Source organism: Amphiura filiformis, chromosome 2, assembly GCF_039555335.1.
Source record: "Amphiura filiformis chromosome 2, Afil_fr2py, whole genome shotgun sequence".
In the NCBI taxonomy this organism is placed as follows: domain Eukaryota; kingdom Metazoa; phylum Echinodermata; class Ophiuroidea; order Amphilepidida; family Amphiuridae; genus Amphiura; species Amphiura filiformis.
The window spans coordinates 51,381,059-51,400,650 of NC_092629.1; the positions used below are offsets into that span (position 1 = coordinate 51,381,059).

The 19,592-nt window shown below is 37.1% G+C and overlaps 1 protein-coding gene across 1 annotated transcript in view; it reads right to left on the minus strand.

Moving 5' to 3' along the window:
* The window catches only part of LOC140146345 (uncharacterized), a 28,541-nt gene extending 11,845 nt beyond the window's left edge, over nt 1-16,696 (minus strand). Inside the window, exons 1-4 of the mRNA XM_072168154.1 lie at nt 16,579-16,696; nt 4,628-4,820; nt 2,859-2,950; nt 1,043-1,238 (exon numbers count right to left, since the gene is read on the minus strand). Coding sequence (XP_072024255.1) covers nt 1,043-1,238; nt 2,859-2,950; nt 4,628-4,770 — 431 coding nt within the window. The 5' untranslated portion in view covers nt 4,771-4,820; nt 16,579-16,696. The remainder of the gene's footprint in view (nt 1-1,042; nt 1,239-2,858; nt 2,951-4,627; nt 4,821-16,578) is intronic.
* Nucleotides 16,697-19,592: the final 2,896 nt, after the last annotated feature.

Sequence of the window (19,592 nt, forward strand, 5' to 3'; positions counted from 1 at the left end):
AATAAAAAAATTAAAATTTGAATGAAATGGATTCAAGTTCAGACATCTTGCAATGTGGATGGATGTTCTGTACAAAGAAAGGTTTCAGACAGTGCATTGTTATCCTATCCCATGACACACCCATAGCTCCATGTATAACCACCACAGCTATAGAACCGTTACCATATAATGGTACTTTCGCCAGGTTCCCCACCCCCCGTAATGTTGGTATGGCGTACGAAAGAAGTCACGTTAGCCTTCAATCGTCTTCTTCCGCGCTCACCACACCGTTAATGTATGCTCTTCAGAATTACCATAACGTATGATCTTCAACGTGAGATGGTCGTTTTAGAAGAGCACGCCGAGGTGGCGGACATGGATGTTGCTATGGATACGACCTTGGGTCAGACCTTTTACCTAGTCATCACGAACCTTTCTATAGCAAGAGTCTGTGATTCATGAGAAGACTTCATAATGGGCCATTCTAGTGGAAATCCATACACCCCCTATGGAAGGCATGACCTTAATCTTCCAGGGGTGTAGATTATAAATGGAGTCACCTATTCAATTAACCCCATTTGAAATTCACACTCCCTGTGTGGAAGATCAAGGTCATGGCTTCCACAGGGGGTGTATGGATTTCAAACGGAATAGCCCAATTTAACTCTTACGGCTAAAATGAACCCAATTTAAGAAAAAAGTAAAACTTAATTTTGCTTGTCCTCTATACCATATCAACATATTTTGAAATAGGTGTGTAAAATACCCAAATAGGAGTGAAATACACACAAATAGGTATTAAATACACCCAAATAGGTGCAAAAATACACCCAAATAGGTGCAAAAATACACCCAAATAGGTGCTAAAATACACCCAAATAGGTGCAAAATTGTAAAATGCATCTAAATAGGTGTGAAATATACCCAAACAGGTGTGTAATACACCCAAAATAGGTGTAAAGTACACCTAAATGGGTGCAAAATATATCCAAACAGGTATAAAATACACTTAAATAGATGTGAAGTACACTTAATAAAAAGTTTTCTGTGTTAAATAACATACCTCTTCTTACTACCTTGCCCTCCCTTTCTTTCATCTTCAGAGGACGATGACCTGCTGACCTTTGGTTGCTGTACGCTTGACCTTTGACCTCTATCATCGGCAGCATTTTTGGAGCAGCTAGCTTGTGTATCTGACACTAAGACTTGTGGTCGTGTTGTGGTTTGAGTTGGCGGTGCGTTCAACAGATTCAGTCCGGCTGAAATAAACAATCAGAAATAGACATTGCATAGCCGGACATTTTGGCCAGGTTTTAATTTTTGTGTTTTATACCCATAAGCTTTAATGTGTAACTGCTTGTAATCGCGAGAATAGAAAAACACAAAACTGGTCTGAACATTTCAAATCACACAAAATTGATATTGGAAAATATCATGCTATACAGTACTATTCCCCATTCCAGAAAAATGTAGTGCTAATTTTTGAGATTAAAAAAATATTTTTTAAGCTCAATCCTACTCATTTTGTATGGTACTAACTGGAGATAAAAGAAAAAGTTATCTTTTTTATACTAATTTCTTGAAAAAAGAGCCAAAAATATGCATTTTTAGGACGTTTTCTGACAATCAGGTCACAAAAATTGGATCAGTCTAAGCATTCAAAATCTTGAAGATATGCCTACATTTTCCTCTAATTCTCACTTTTTTGTGTTACTATAATTAAATGATTGGTTATAAAAATGAAACATGTCTTTACCAAAAATTAGACTGCATAAACTGAAATTAGTCTTAGTACAAGTCTTTGGGCTTTATTGTCACAGCACACAAAAACACCCGAAAAACACATATTTTTGGCACTTATTTCCAAAAATTGGCCAAATATTAAAATTTCACTCATCTAAAGGATTATGATTAGCGGTTTCATTGGCTAAACAGGATAATACATTTTTATCCCAAAAACTTATTGCAATAATGTTAAAAGCTCAAATATTTTGCATAAAATTTTACAGACCAAAATAATGCATTTTTAAATTTACCCAAACGTACATGTATTGATTTTATTAAAATTGATATAAAGGTTAGAAAAAAGCTTGTTCCATACAACTGAAGATCTATAAAGCAAAGTTTTCTTTCCAGAAGAAGTTTTTCCATACTGGTGCATTTGATATACATGTATGTAGAATGGGGGAAAGGCAAATTTTGAAGAAAGATACTCGATCAGGAGCAATATGTGTCAGATATGTGTCAGGCATGAAATTTTGCATATTATTTGAACATGTTCCTAATAACATTTTCTTACACCTTTTAGAGCATTATATAGAAATGGTGCCCAAAACATCTGCCAAAAATCACTTGCTCCCGTCCCTCTTTAGCCCTGCCAAATATAGTCTCCGCCTCTTGGCCTGCCAAAAAATCTTTTGACCCATCCCCCAGCCTGAAAATAAACAGTCTGTAACCAGGAGCAATTTCTTTCTGAACATTGCTCCTGGTTCGCTGGGATTTTACAAGAACCAGGAGCAATTTCTGAAGAAACAAGTAATTTTCAAATAGTAGATCCTTTTCTGCATAATACAATACAGCATACCAGCACATACTACATCAAGTGCAAAACTAGAACCATGCAGGAGCAATTTATTTTAGAAAATTGCTCCTAGTGGTTCATGTACGTGAGTATTACAAGGACCAGGAGCAATTGGTGGCTTTACGAGAGCAAATTTGCTTCCAGCGCCCACTTATTTCTAGGCTTGACCCCCCTATAATTCACCAGTCTGGGGTACCCTACACATAAGTATTGCACCACCCCTAAGTCTGTCTTACATGTACATATTGGGTGCTGAAATGAAATGAGGCTGTATAGCCAGCTTCATTCATCCACATACCTTGAGCAACTTTGGGGTTACAGTGCAGCTGAGTTGAGGCATAGAGTACCGCTAGGCCTAGCTCTGAGACTGGGATTGGTCGTAGACCACGTCTGATGAAATGAAACAAGAAAAGTGTTTGTGCTAACAAGTGACATTGAACCATTATCTATTTATCTTTTATTCTATTTATTAGTAGCAGTGGGCTATATACATGGGTGATATTTAGTTTGATTTTCTAAACAGTTTTTTAAATTCCATTTGCCCTATCTCAGCACAAAATCCTTCATAGTACTCCTTTTCTGGCATATTGCTATGGTGTTGCTATTTTGGTGTCTAAATATATGTAAATGAGCTAAAGATACCCAATTTTGAAAGTTTCATGAAAATCGGACATTACGTTTTCTTAAAAATTGCCATTTTGGGTCAAAATTGAGCGTGAGGGCGCTTTTCTAGATTTTGCACAAATTTTCTTCCGAAGTTTGATCTGCTCGAGAAATTTGAGCTTTTTAGCAGAAGTAGTTTGTCCGCAATGCTCAGCAGAACATTCATTTGGATGTCACCATTGGATTGTACATGAGAAAAGCTTGTTGACCCCCATGTATTTGTATAGCAGTATCGAAGGAACATTCAAACGAATGCTACGGACAAACTAATTGTGATAAAATGCTCAAATTTCTTGAACAGTTTGAACTACTGTTTCCAGTGCACACAATCAAGGTCACAGTCAACAGGAACATGACTAGTATACCTCATGCTTGATAATAAGACAAGCATTACAATAGGAACTGCAGTCACTGATCTGAAACAAAGCTAGCACATTAAATCAGAGCTTTTATGGGATATCTGTCAAACTATTATATTGAAGCTGTACATCATTAGTGTACACATAATGCAAATTTAGGTTAAAAATCTCCTAGTTGATATTAAATGCAAGAAAATGACTGCATCAGTTGTGCAGGCATGGCAGTAATATGCAAGTGTCCCCTGTATTTAGGCCTATGCACCTGTCATTTGCAACCCTGACCCCCAGGCACCCAGCACTTGACCAGCTAAAAATGTCCCTACCAGCCGAAAATTTGTGGGGGGCTACGGTGGAGACTCGATAATGGCAGGTTGGGCTGGGGGTCCAGACTTGGTTGAGGACTCACCATTCAAAGATGCCCAACCTTGAATGGAAGTAGGCTGGGCCTATACTGTTTCTCATCTCAAGTTGAGAGTGCGGTCAGTGCATTTACAAAGTTGCGTCGCCAACAGATTAGTTTAGTGTGTGCAATTAAAAACTGGTACTATGCGAAATACACACATGATGTTACTCTCAACTTGAGACGAGATGCAGTATAGCTGATGCATGGCGGCTTTGACAATTTTCAAAAGTGATTGCAACCCATCACAGGTCCTCATATAATAATAGTACCTGGGCATGGGTGTCAATCCCAGGGGACGTGTCCCCTCCACCTATTGGCAAAATGACCCATTTTTTGTTCTTTTCAACCACTTTTTAGCAATTTTGACCAGTTGTCCCCCCCCCCACACATTTCAAGCTGGATTGGTGCTATTGTACCCAGTAATTGATATGAGGGCCTGAATTTGGTGGTTATTCCAGTTGCAATCCATACACCCCGTATGGAAGACATTGTTTTAATCTCCCACACAGAGAGAGAGTAAATTTCAAATGGGGTTACAAATATGGGGTGACTCCATTTGAAATCTACACCCCCTGTGTGGGAGATTAAGGTCATGTCTTCCATAAGGGGTGTATGGATTTCAACTGGAATAGCCTTAATTACCTCTTGAGATGCATCATGACTTCCCTTATCCATTCCTGTGTGTCCTGTGTAGCAGCCTGCATACTATCTTCAGGATCAGCATACATCACTATTGTATCAGGTTTGGTTATACAGGGGAATATCTCTCTATCCCCTTCCTGCATGAGGATCACTCTACCCCTCCTAGCTCAATGGTATGACCCAGCTGCTTGTACTGTTTGGGGAGAAGAGAATAATAGGAGAGAAATCACATACAGAGCTTTACAGAGTTTAGTACCATTTTAAACAAAATAGTTTCACACACACAGTACAGAGCTATAATTTTAAAACCATGTTACACATGCTACTCAAAAGATTCGAACTTTCAAGTGTCTTCTTCATAAAAATACCCTTTGAGGAAAATTAATTTAGCAATAAGTAAGTTTCAGGTAAATACTAAAACCAGTATTGTATAGCTCTGTATGTGAATTACTTTTGTCTGTTTTTGTATAGAACAGTATGTGATGTGACAGACGATTGTTGGCAAGCCATAAGGGGTGCAAGAGATTTTTGGCACGTTGACATTCATGTATCTAGGGTATCTTTTAAATTGGCCACCCCAGTGAGACAAATAATTACTGCACAGCCCTTAAGACACCAAATTATCATACCATGAGTGTAAAATGAACATGCCAGCCCAGGTTTTGGCTTTTGTTACTGCATAAAGTCCCAAACTTAATTACCATTAGGCAAATTCACATTCATGCATTAGGCCATATCTTAATTAAATCCTGTGTCTCAAAGCTGCCGCACACGTTAGTAAAATCGTGAGCATTGTCCTCTTTGAAAATCAAGAAATTAATTTTTTTTATGTCTTTTTATTTATAAAAAACAAAAAAAACCCAAAATTCATATTTGATCATAAGTTTCAGATTTTGTTTGCAGATTTTGGACACGAAAACAATAAAAGAGAAGAATAATGGTTTGTAGCATTATTATTTGTCTACTATTCCAACCTAGCAACCTGAATAATTTTTGCACACAATTAATTCTTGTCCGAAATCCTAAACTGACACATAAAAAAAATAAACATAAAAAAATACAATTATTGTATTAATTATTATAAAAAAAAAACGCATTCCGCATTAGGTTTTCAATTTCTCACAAGCTTTGAGACACAGGATTTAATTAAGATATGGCCTTACGCAATGCGCAACTAGCGTAGTATAGGTATACTGCACCTAATTGCATGAAGTCATTCTATATCAATATACACAATGGAATATATGAGTCTCAATTTATTTGTCAATTATATAAGCCACAGTATTATCATCAAATATAAATTAATGGGGGGGGGAGCTACACGGTAAAAAAACCTGAATCCCATTGGCCTGTGTAAAAGTCCAGCTCCAGCACTGCTTGTACTTTTATAAGAAATTTTGATTTGTTAGGTTTGGTTAGGGCATTTTCAAATACTTTGATGCACCCCCCCCCCCCCCAACAAGTGTTTGTGAATGGTCCCTAATCATGTGGAACCTGTTATCATTTTCCACAAAATAGTGAAAATATAATTTCACAAAAATAAAAGCAATACTGAATCCACAGTGAAAAATTACTTTAGTCTTTGCATAGACATTCACCCGGTCACATTTCATGCATATTGTGGTTGCACATGGATTGGAGCCAAGAATACACTCCCTAGGCATGTTGCCACAATTTATTATCATTATCTCATTTGGGCTACTTTCCAGTTTGCAAGGGAATTATCAAGGGGAATTATTACCTTTTATTCAATCAAAATAACCAATCTGGAATGTTCAGTTCAAACTTAAGTATTTTAATTAATTGAGCAAAAAAGAATAGTTAAAACAAATAGTATTTTCTGGCATCAAGAATTATATCTGAACTACACAAAGTGCATTTAAGTAGAGCCTACCTGCACTGGAGATGTCTACAAGATATTGCATTTTTGAACCTTGCCCTTTTTTCCAGAACATGACATATTAGCAGAAAAGCATGTGCAGTGATCTAGATGTGACTTAAAGGCTTAATGTACGATTTCCTTCAAATTTTAAATTTGTCATTATATACTCAAAATGCTGAAATAAAACTATTAATAATGATCGGGAATGGTTTCTGTCCATTTTGAGCTGAAATAACGAGGTAACGTGAAAGAAACACTGCTTGTTATTTTGGCCGTTTAACACGCAGTTCTATGGGCGGACATAAAGTCATAATTTCTTGAATTATGACTTTATGTCTAACTTTGCTCTGTTTACCTACAAACACAACAAATTTGGCTGATTCCATTAGGGGTGGTGCAATAATTATGTAATGTACGGGGGGGGCAAAGATTTTTGGCAGGCCAAAGGGGGGCAACCATTTTTGGCAGGTCAAAGGGGGGTCAAGTGATTTTTGGCAGGTCGAAGTGGGGGGCAAGCAATTTTGGGCACAGATATTTTGGGCACCGTTTCTATATTACGCCCTAAAAAGGCGTAGGAAAACGTTTGGAATACGTTCAAATATGCAAAATTTTCTGCTCGCTGCGCTCGCACTATATGATAAGACAATTTAAGGTTTTAAATTCGGGTTCCCCAAAATATTGCATGTGTAAGGGGGGAGGCAAAGATTTTTTGGCACATCAAAAGGGGGGGGCAAATGGCACGTTTTTTGGCACGGCCGAGGGGGGGGCAAGCGATTTTGGCAGACCATTTTGAGAATGGTACACATAATTATTGCACCACCCCTTAGGTGCAAGTTGCGACATGTGTAAACATTACAAATATGTGACCGTCCACGGCGAATGAGCCGTAAATTCCTCCCCGGTCAATTTTGTTTTATTTCGTGTTTAAAAATAAACATCATAAACTTAAAAATGGTATATCATTTCAATTCAAACGATATCCAGAAGCCGGGTTATGGCTTGATAAACTTTGATCCTTCAACAAAATTATAGCTTTTACGCTTTTACATGTGTCTCTTTTTCCACATTGCTGGCAATATATATCAAACGGTCATAATTGGCGGTCATTTCAAATCATCCCCAAGTCAACGAGGTTTAAGAAAGTTCTCTCATTGTTAATTGTTGGTTATGCATACCTGTACAAAATACAATGCCTGGTAACCCACCACTTGAACAGGATTTAGCAAAAGCAAACAAAGACCAGAGCTATTAAAAGTTCTATAGCCGGCCATCTAAGGTAGAAGCTTATTATCCACTTCAACAATAGGAGTATTGATTAGTTTTTGACTATGAAAATAAGACGGATGTCGGGCCAGCTTAAGTTATCAATGAATACGACCTTCGTACACATTTTACACCGTAACACAGAATACAATTTAGGGAATTTACGGCTCGTTTGTGCTGCCGGGTCACATATGCAAAAAAAATCAGGTTTGAAAAAAATTAACCAAATTCATATTATAAGATCGTACATTATGACTTTAATGGTGCTATAACAAATTTTACTATGCTTTTGCCAGCACACACTTTGCTTTAATATTGGGCTGCTCTATTGCCCAAAAGTCTTTGGCAACACTACTGTAAAGCAACTATGATGCCTACCAATTTAATGCATTGACCAGATGCAGCCATGGTAGTCGTAATGTTATAATGTCTTTATAGACCTCGCTTGTTGAAACTACATGTACTGATTGACCACTTCGTATGACAAAATCAAAATGGCGGCTACACCGTCTCTTGTAAAAGGGCAAGAGGATTTTCAAGAAGAGTTCTTAACCTGTTCTATCTGTGCTGAGTTATACGATGGTGAGGAACATAAGGCAAAATTCTTGCCATGTCTGCATTCTTTCTGTAAGTCATGTTTACATAAACACGCCAAGAAACAACTGAAATTTGACTGTCCACTGTGTCGTAATGAAGTACAAACACCAGATGGGAAGGTGGATAATCTACCAGCTAATTTTATCGTAGAGAACTTGATGGCGTACAAAGATTCATTTAAATCGTCTGTCTCTTGTGGGAGTTGTGATGAGGAAGGAACTACAGCGGTAAGCTTTTGTCATAACTGCGGGTGTTTCTTGTGCCATGCATGCGTCCAAAATCACCAGAAAATGCGCCCTCTACATGACCACAAACTGTCAACAATGGAGGAGCTCAGAGAGAACAACTACAACCCAAAAATGCAAACCGTGTACTGTGAAAAACATCCCAAGAAAGAGTTGATAATGTTCTGTTCTGAAGGAAAGTGCATGGTTCCGATATGTGAAGTTTGTGGACACGTTGATCACCGTGGACATAACTTAGCTGAGCTTACGGTCGTTGTCCCCGATATCATCAACACTGTTCAGCAATCCTGTGCACGGTCGCAAGAGAGAAATCAAGCACTAATCAAAAAGCGAGCAGCCGTTGAAGCGCTAAAGGAATCTCTGACAAAAAACTTCAACAAGAAGAGGAAAGATTTGCAAGAATCGGAACAGAATCTCTACAACAAAATGCACGCTAGATGCAGTGAAGCCCACAAAGAACTGCAAGAAATGTATGATGCGGAAATACAAAATATGAACAAGAAAATAGAATGTATTGAATCTCTCTCTGCCCAGATGAAAAGCGCCTGTGAGTTCGCTACTAATGCCTGCGATATGAGTCTATCAACACAGCTACTATTCTCTCATAATCAAATTATGAATCGACTGAAAGAGCTGGAAAAAATGCAGCTGCCTGACACAGAATCACTTCAAACAGATATAACTTTCACTTTGATGCACTACACTTTGATACAACTTTTCCAGGTGATTTTGCTTCACATTTGGAAGCTGTACATCGGACCCTGGTCTCGATATTTGGGGACGAGGAATTTGATTATCGGTGCCGCACTAGTATTTTTCATTCTTGCAAGCTTTTATCCTTCTCAGACTGATCCTTCTCAATGTACAATTGAATTGCAGCGGGACAAGCGAGACGTGGAAGGACTAAACATCGGTCCTGTTTATAAAGCGATTTTGCAGACTGCAGACGACAGGGGCAACAACATTACTACTGGAGGAGCAAGGGTAGATGTTACACAACTTCAGGTCCATCTTTTTGTAAAAGATAATAATGACGGCACATATGAATTTGAGTACTACTCCTTTGGGGCAATTCATGTCAACATTAATGGTAAACCAATCAGGGGGAGTCCTTTCAATGATTTGTCAAAACTTGATCCAAAGCTGTGTACAATTCGGCCAATGCATAATGGCTATAAAGCTATTGTACAAACTATAGATTCTACTGGATATCATATAAAGACTGGTGGTGTACAGGTAACAGCAAAACTTTGTGGGTGGCACACAACTGTGTATGATAACAAAGACGGAACATATTGGTTTGAATATGTGCATGGCTGCCGTGTAACTGTAACCATTAATGGGGAGCATATCAAAGGAAGTCCATTTGAAGGCCTCAACTAACAAATTAATGTCATTGAGTATGTGACATCTAGTTGGGGACAGTTTCAAGTAAAATGCAACTGAATCTTAATCTTCCTGAATGACTGAACTAATTGATATGGCCATGCGTTTTGAGTTGGGCCAGTAAATAGGTGGAGATGTTACATGCGCGCGACATTTTAGGGTTCATCTTTTTAATTTTCTCAGTTAATATGCAGCCTATGTAGTTATATTTGGTGTCAAATTAAAGCTTGTGATGAGACCAATACAATAAACCTTAAACAAAGTTGTAAAAAGTTATTAACATTTGAATAATTTGCATCTAATTAGCATAATGTGCGGGGTGGAAGAGGATCAGGAGGAGGAGGATCAGGAGGAGCAAATTTAATAAAAGTGACCCCCAGGGGTCATATGATGCAAGAGGTCCATTTCTTTTTTCACATTTTACAATTCACTTTAAACTGCATACTATAACACCATACAATCATATTCCAGGTAATTTAATTTGCTTTGAGAAGCAATTTTGCATATTTTATTTTCCGTTCGGGTTACACATTGAAGTCAATGGGAAAATATGCCTTGAAAGAGGCTGGCGCAAAATCATTTTAATTTTATTGAACCCTATGATGTTATATATGTATTTAAAGCTCTGACTGAGAGGAATTCAAATATGGAACTTTTAAATATGTGGGGTGAAGCTAACTTTTTTTTTTAATTTGTCAAATTTTACATTTTTTCCCTAAAATACTTGGTATTTTCAGTTTCATAACTCCTTAGTGTTACACCCTATGTCATTTTAAAGTGCATTTTTTTTTTTTTTTCTTCATTTGCAGCCAGAAAATGTATACTTTTTTATATGTTGGGTATTATGTGAAAGATATATTCGTATCTAAACGAAAAACATGCAATTTTCATCTCGCGAAAACATGTAACGCATTACCGGCCCAACTCAAAACGCATGGCCATATACAATGTACATATATTTTAACGCGGCTGTGTACTCTAGCCATTGTTTCTTTCTCAAAATTGAGTTTTTATGATATGTTTGTACCTTGTTATGTTTTTATAAATACAAGGAATGAAAATCCAGATTTGTAAACTCCAACTGCAATATTTTAAGGATTTTATTTCACTATTCCACTCGTGTTTGAAATTGAAAAGGAAAGAAAATCTTTGTTGTACCAGCAAGGTACACGGCGCAACAACTCATCGCGTTGCGATCGCGCAATTTGTTAACGCACAAATACGCTGACGCATACGCGACGCTTATCTGCATCGCGGCGCATCTTATGGAAACACCACGGAAGCACTGATTTCACAAAGACCTAGTGGTCAAATGGCTCCGTTTTAGCTGATAAAATGTGGGTTTTTTTTTTTTTTTTTTCCCGATTTAAATACCAAGTTATGAATGTTTTTCGCTCAAACTTCTCAAGGGGCTGTGGATTTACCCGATGTTTACGTAATATAAGTTACAAAAACGAAAACTGTCGCATTCTCCTGTGAGATTCGATGAAAGTGCAAAATGTGACCACTTTAAACTTCAACGGCCATTATTTCAATCTTCATTTTCTCCGTGAAATGACGATTTAGGTACTACGATAACTCAATAAATACAGCATCTATAGGTAAGCAAATATGATCATCGTAAAAAGCATGATCGACTCAAGAAACGGTTTTCTCATTTTTTATATTTTGGTCTATTTCCGATTTTGGGCATCATTTTGTGCAAATAGGCGTTTTTGAATTTTAAAAAGTTCATTTTGATGCCTTATATGGTCAATATCTCAAAAAATAAGGAAAATATCAAAAAAATAAGAAAACCGTTTTTGGAATGGAGCCTCAAGATTGAGCTAAAAACAAAATAAAATATTTTGGAAAGAGTGTTTTTTTGTTATGATGTACCTAACAAATATTGCCAAAAACTCACTTTTTGTGATTTTCTTCAAAATTGTTGTTTTACCCCAAACCTGTATTTATATTAAGATTTATTGATGTCTTGCCTTCATAAAAATGTATACTTTTATATGTTTTTGCATGAATAATTACAAAGTTATTGCACTTTTACTACATGCATGTCTGAGAGTACACAGCCACCTTAAATGGCTTACTGTATACTCTCTATGATTAACACCTTCCTCCAGGGGTAGCGCTAGGTTTTCAAACATGGGGTCAAAATCAGGCAGTGACAATACTCTTCATTATAATGGAAATTGTAATTGAGCTAATTGAACAAATATAATTGAACTAACACCCTCCTTTTGGAAAATGTGATATTCTTTGGATGTTAAGAGAGAAAATGCAGTATGTCAGATTATGCTTTTAATCAGTGTCTAACAAGCCCTGAAATAGGCAGGCGCAGGGATCCAATTTGCTAGGCATGTTCACGATGATAATGTTAATATCGTTTATCGATAAGTTTTCAATATGAAATGTGCCATATTACTGTAAAAGTGAATGGTCAGTCAAATTAACATGTATAAAACATCGCTGATCAGTAGCCATTACAGCTTTTAAACCACAGATTACGTGCATGTGTGTATGTAAATGCAAAGACAAAGAGGCTTTGGAATTGGAGACAAATACACAAGTTTTTGGCAAAACTTGAAATAAAGTATGGCTCATAAAAGAATTTTTTTCACATTTCTTTTAAAAGAAAAAATTGTTTAAATAAAAGGTTTTGAAGCTGCTCTCATTGTCGCATTATTGTTTATCGCAATAAATTTGCTGGCGATAAAGAAAAAGTCCTGATGAACATGCCTAAAATAAGCAGGCGCAGGGAACAAATTTCCCCTCGTAAAGCCACCAATTGCTCCTGGTCCTCGTAAAATTCACATGAACCAGGAGCAATTTTCTAAAACATATTGCTCCTGGGTTCCAGTTTTGCACTTGATATAGTGCTGGTATGCTGTATTGTATGCAGAAAAAGGATTTACTATTTGGAAATTACTCCTATTTCTTCAGAAATTGTTCCTGGTTCTTGTAAAATCCCAGTGAACCAGGAGCAATGTTCAAAATGAAACTGCTCCTGGTTCCAGTCTGTTTATTTCAAGGCTTGGTGTAATGATTTATATCTTTATGTACATTTTGGTGAGGATAAAATTAATCTTATCCTTAGATGCAAATTCCACATGAATGTATTAGTTTGTGACACCACAAGCTGCTTCAACCAGGCCAAAGGCAGCAATTGTCAAATGTGACCCACAGGTCACTGTGTCCATGTCCCATGGATTGAAATAAAATAACACATTCAGGCGAAGTAAAAGAAGCAAAGGGTTAACATTTTTTGCCTGGAAGTAAACATGACAGCAAAATTTATAAAAATTAAATGCATGGATGATTTATACATGTAGGAAAATACTGATAAGATATTTAGATAATCATTGTCTGGCACAATATATACTAAAGGATAGTTTTGTAAACATTACACTTGGATTGGAGCAAAGTATGCTCCCACTGGCATATATGCATTACTTTTATATCGACATTGAGAAATATACATTAATTAGCTTCTTAAATATACTGATATTGAGAAATAAAGTAGATTTAACTTTACTTTTTTAAAAGTAAAGTTAAAAGTAAATCATATATATAAACTTGTTTCTCAAGATGTATATATGTTGAGCATGTTGATACGTAAGTTATCTTCGGATGAATTTTGTACTCTCATATCTGAATACATACATGTTGAGGGTTTAGGTCAGGTCCTATCTGTAATAGCTGCCCCGTAGATATTTGGATAATTTCTCCATTCTATATTGCACACATCAAGTGTGACTCTAGACCCTCCCTTGGGGCCATGGAGAACGACTGGTAATGTAGATTACATAGCATTAAAAATCAACCCAATACATGGACCCTCCCAGTCTGTAAGCAATTTGACTTCCAGTTCCCACAAAATGCTGGGAGTTCACTTTTACGGATTTGGAGTCACGCAATCTTTCTAAATACCACGTCCATGTTTTCACTACATTAACGTTTGTGTAGCGACTAAAACAAAGATATTGTATCCGACCAATCAACGCAGCTTGGCAGCGGGGATATTTGAAAAGGCTTCCCTAGCTAAATAATGTGCAAACATTTGCAAACCGCACGCGATAATATACATAATATGGACAATAGGCCTAAGTCCGAGTCAGTGGTTGCCTTTTATTATTGCGCTGCACCATGGGTCTATCAGACGCGTGCCACTTGCGCTCAATACCTCTCAGTTGTTGACAAGCAATGACAAGTGTCCCATCCGATCTTGCGTCACATCCCGCGGCATAGCTTTGTGCTACCATATTTGAATTGAAACTGGGGCGGGCTTTAGTAATTGACATCAGAATCACGGGCTTCGTTGAACGACTATTTGGAAGTGAAATCTCTAACACTTCGGAACAGTCTCGGCGTGGGGAGCGGTCACTGAATTTTAGCGCTCAATATAGGAGGTGTGATCAGTGTAGTGGCATCAATTTGAGCTAATTTGTGTAGAGAGAGGAATTGGTTTTGGGCTGTGTATTTAGAATCGGGGGTGAAGGACTATGGCATATTTTGGTAGGCTATTATGTAATTATGTATCGTTCCATTATCCAGGCCGGACCGAGACTGTGGGACAGTCTAGTGTGACTCCTGGCAGCTATTGCAAATTATTGCATTATTAATAAATATTTTGGAACAGTAAAAATTTACGCCTGTTCTGTAATCTTTTGGAAGATTTATGCACCCACCTAGCTACGGGCCTGATCTATATTATTCATGTTACCTATATCACCAGAATAGTTACCTACATATATGTAGGGTGGTCACATGAAAATTTCAAACCCACCCCTGGAATTACTTTTTCTGTCAGGATTGTTCCTGCTGCAAAATGATTTAAAAAACCTCTTGAATCAACTCAATCGGACAATCCGTTGCGAAGATACAGCCTTTTAAAGATTCACAAAATTGGCCATTTTACCCGGTACCCCATTTTTAGGAAAATCCTGATTTTGTCATAAATTTGCATATTCACGGAGCGATAATTGTGGGAATAAAGCCAAAGAAGGCACAAGATGTATTGTTTTTGTTTATTTAATGTTCATTTATGCAAATATTAAAAATCCAGGGTCATAATTGCTATATTTTCTTCTTTACAACATTTTTAAAATGGCTGAAATCACAAAAATAACTCTTTTGCCAGGACTTTTAAAGTAAATATATGTGATTTTCAACGTTGAGGGCGCTATTATGTGCCAATTTTGACCTTCAAAGGCCTGTATTTCCTAAACTACACAACCAAATTGTCTGATTTTTGCACAGGATTTTGCTCTGAGGGTCTAGATTGTAAAACTGAATATAGCATAATTGTACATCTTTGGGAAAATAGTTTTATTTGATGACAAAAAATTATTTTGTGCGTAACTTTTTTATGCATGACCGTACAAAAATGCTATATTCACCTTCATTACGAGCAGAATATTTTCTATCTAATTAGGTAGTCGGGTTTGCACAAAAGTTACTAGGAGACAAATTATATGGAATTCAAAATGCCCAAAAGTTTTCCAACTGCTGCAGAATCTGTTACATTTTCACCATACATTTGTGTATGTAGGCAGGGGTACACACAATAGCTAGCATTGTGGCCACCCTAATATATGTATCATTCATGTTAATTAATGGTAATACTTTTACTTTTTTTAATGCTCTACTAATTCAACAAATAAAGAAAACCTGTGCATTGTAAATGACTTTGAATATCTACATGGATGCAATGCAAATTATATAAAAATAAATTGAGTATTGTTATCTGTTGTCAAGTTACATGTAGGTTACTGTCACAGTAATGAATTGAGGAAGAATTGCTAATGTGCCAAATAACTTGAATATGTTAAAAAGAAAACTAAAACCAAGGGGGGGGACATTGCTTTTAAAATTTTGATAATTAGGCTAATGGATTTAAACTAACTCTAGCATAGCCACTATGGAGAAACAAAAAGTAATGTTACAGCCTACAGTGATATCAATTTGTTTGTTGCACTTGTATGATACTGTTTGTATGAAGTTTTTGTATTAAAATAAATGTCAAGTAAAGTAAATTTTCAGTCTTTTTTCCTTTATTTTATTTGATTTTGTAGTATCAAAATGGTTTTGACCAGTTTTGACCACTTTTTAGCGGTCAAAACTAGGCGGTTAAAACCTGGTTTTACCGGTTTTAACCACAGGGTTTAAACCGGGGCGGTTTTAACCGGCCAACCCTGCTTCCCGAAATCTTATTACCCAATACTGTATAAAGCACACATTTCAGGCGACTTGTGAAAGATCCAGGTTATTGCAATTCCAGTATTCCAATCACAGATACATTAAAATAATACACTATTCGCAAACAGCCAAAACCCAGGTGCTTTTGTATGCTGTGAATTCTCGCATATTCATGAGGGCTGATAGTTCTGTCGTGCGTGTCTAATAATTACACTAGTACTGTGTACCTTCCAAGTTTACGCAAAAAACCCATAAAAACATGCGGTATGTGCGTAGCAGTTTCGTCTGTCACACTTCATGGAACGATCGGCCCTCATTAATAAGTGATGCTAGGATTTGACCTGTTTGTGAATAGTCTGTATTAGTCCGTGGCTCCATAATCTTACCTGCTTATCTGCAACAAATATAAACGTTTTGTCTTTGAAAAGTGTTGATCTGACTGGGTTGGGGTCAAAGTTCACTTCTTTGGTATCTATAGCTTCTTCCACCAATTTTGGGCGGAAACTAATAACAGGAAAACAAAGTGGAACAAAAAGTGATTATACATGCATTGTAGTGACACCCTCTAGTCCCTTTGGCTTCTTGGACAGTGTAGCATCTATGTGTGACACACAAGGTCAAAGGCATTGCATCTGATACGCGAGATGCGGCGCAAAGTGACCGCACCGACCGCATTTTATCGTGTGTATCACTTGCAGGTGCTACTGTCTCAAGGAAGCCTAATGGACTGTATACATTGTAGTAATACACTGACAAGCTGTGGTATATTTGTGAGTGGACATTAGAATGAGCTGCAAACTCGGCAAATTGTATTCTGAGATACAGTGCAAAATGTACGTGAAGATCGTATTCATAGGTGTCTCAATTAGGCGCGACATGTTTCTCATTTGATAGCGTTTAAACCAATCAATAATCCTATTGCTGAAGAGGATAATAGTCTTCTACATATCGAATCATTAAATAGATCTAGTCTTTGTTTGCTTTGGCTAAATCCTGTTCAAGTGGTGGGTTACAAATTACAATAACCAACAATGACAATGAGAGGACATTCCTAAACCTCGTTGACTTGGGGATAATTTGAAATGACCGCCAATTGACTTTATTACAACCAATGTGGAAAAAGAGACATGTGTAGAACCGAAAAAAAGAACCATTTTGTTGAAGGAGCAGAGTTCAACAAACCATAACCCCGCTTCTGGATATCGTTTGAAGTCAAATAATATACTATTTTAAAGCTTATGATATACATTTTCTAAACACGAAATAAAACAAAATTGATCGGGCCGACTTTACGGCTGATTCGTAGTGTCCAGTCACATATGATACAAAACTGGTATAAACAGATATTGATTGGAAGGATCAGAAAATTAATGTCTGTTGGCCAAATTATTGTAAATAAATAAATAATGATTGAATGACATTTTGGTGCAATTTGAAAGTTGTAATGTTTTTTACTGTGTGATATTATACGCTTTAATTACATGTAGAGGTTAATGACTGCGCATCAATTGGTGTGAGGGCAATGTGAAATATCTCAACAGAGTGCTTTGGAACCAATATTCCTAGGTCGAAAGCGCAATAATGTAATTAATGTTTAGATATTTCACAATGCCGGAAAAATAAATGATGCAAAGTCAATATATCTCAGATATATAACTCCAGCTGCGTCACATTTTATTCTTTTAAATTTGACAACAAAATTGAATAGCCGATTATACAGACACACAGCTAACAACCAATCACAATATAGCGTGCAATCATGAGATGTCTAAATATGACAGCCAGTGCTTGTGTAAATTATTTGAACACATAAAATGTCACACAACGCAGTCACTACTGTACACGTCACAAGACGCAGTCATTATACTCTAACCTACATTTGCGTCCGCACATTTAAATTTTTTGATAATGTGTTTTAACACAAGATTGAACACATTTTGTTTATTCATGAGGTTATGAATTTTTTTTTATGTCGGACATATCTAGGCTGAAATCTATGAGATAACGCTGACGAAACTTCGGCTAGGCACAAGCGACCTGGAGAACGAAGGGGTCACCGTAGATAGCTGGTTGGGGTATTTTTACAGGACAGGCAAGTGCAACCAACAATCGGGCGTTACCCTGATCGGAACCGCCTGTAAACGAGGTCTTTTATCATGGATCATCTGCCCTGCAATAACCAGATGAACCACCGGGAGAGCGGAGATTTTTTTTATATTAGGTCCTGCGGGGAATCGAACCCGGGACCTCTCGCACCAAAGGCAAAGACATTAACCAGTGTGCCATGCTACTCCCAATGGTTATCAACCATGGTCAGTGCAGGTTCTTACTGATCAATGACCATCTTATTTTTTTTAGTGGACATACAGTGGACCATAGACCATTTGATATAAGGGCTCATATTGAAATACCCTACCACGTTTTCACACAGAAAGAAGGCAGGATTCCCCTCGTTAAGCGCGCACCTCAGGAAAGCTCAGTCATAAAACGGATGGATTATATGCATCAGTGATACACCCTGCCCAGGATTTTAACAAAAGAAGGCTAGCACAGGAAAGCTACAGGATGGCGCACACCTTCCTGTGTAAGGGAATTTCAATATGAGCCCTAAAGATTTATTCAGTAAGCTCCTACCCTAACAAATGGCTGCTTAGTAACAATATTGAGCAGTGTGACTGATGTAATTGAGTTGTGCATAGTTAACAATGTCATAGGCTTACTTTCACATACCATATACATGTTATGTGTCAAAGAATTTATTCCCAAATGTTATGTATGAATTTGACCATAAGAGGTTTTCTTACTTTGTAGTGTCTGGCATATCCTTGTCAGTCTGAGCTGATTCTTTCATTTTGTGTAGAAACTGTGGTGTGACTATAGGTTTACATGATAACAGAGCTGCAGTCACCTATGGAAATAGAACAGAAAAAGAACTTGAAAACACTTTGATAAGGCCCGTATCCTTGTCAGTCTGTGCCGATTCTTTCATTGAGTGTAGAAACTGTGGTGTGACTATAGGTTTACATGATATAAGAGCCGCAGTCACCTAGCTATGGAATCAGAAAAAGAACCTCAAAACACTTTGATAAGACCCATATATCCTTGTCATATTTGATGAAGAAGAGCATTTAAAGTATGTTAACTCTCTGCAGACGACAAGCTTCAAATTTTCTTTAAAAATTCAAAATATTCAGGAATGTACATTTTCATGACCATACATGTTTTTTGAATCAGCATGAAAAATGCATTGAAATGAGTACAAACAAGCCTAGTATTGGTTCAGTGGTTCTTAAGATAGCTCTTGATATTAACTTTGGACTTTTTATGTTGAAGCTAAAGGCCAGCATGCAGAGCATTAATATCTGTTCAAAGTGATGCTACCTACAACCATGGCCAAAAT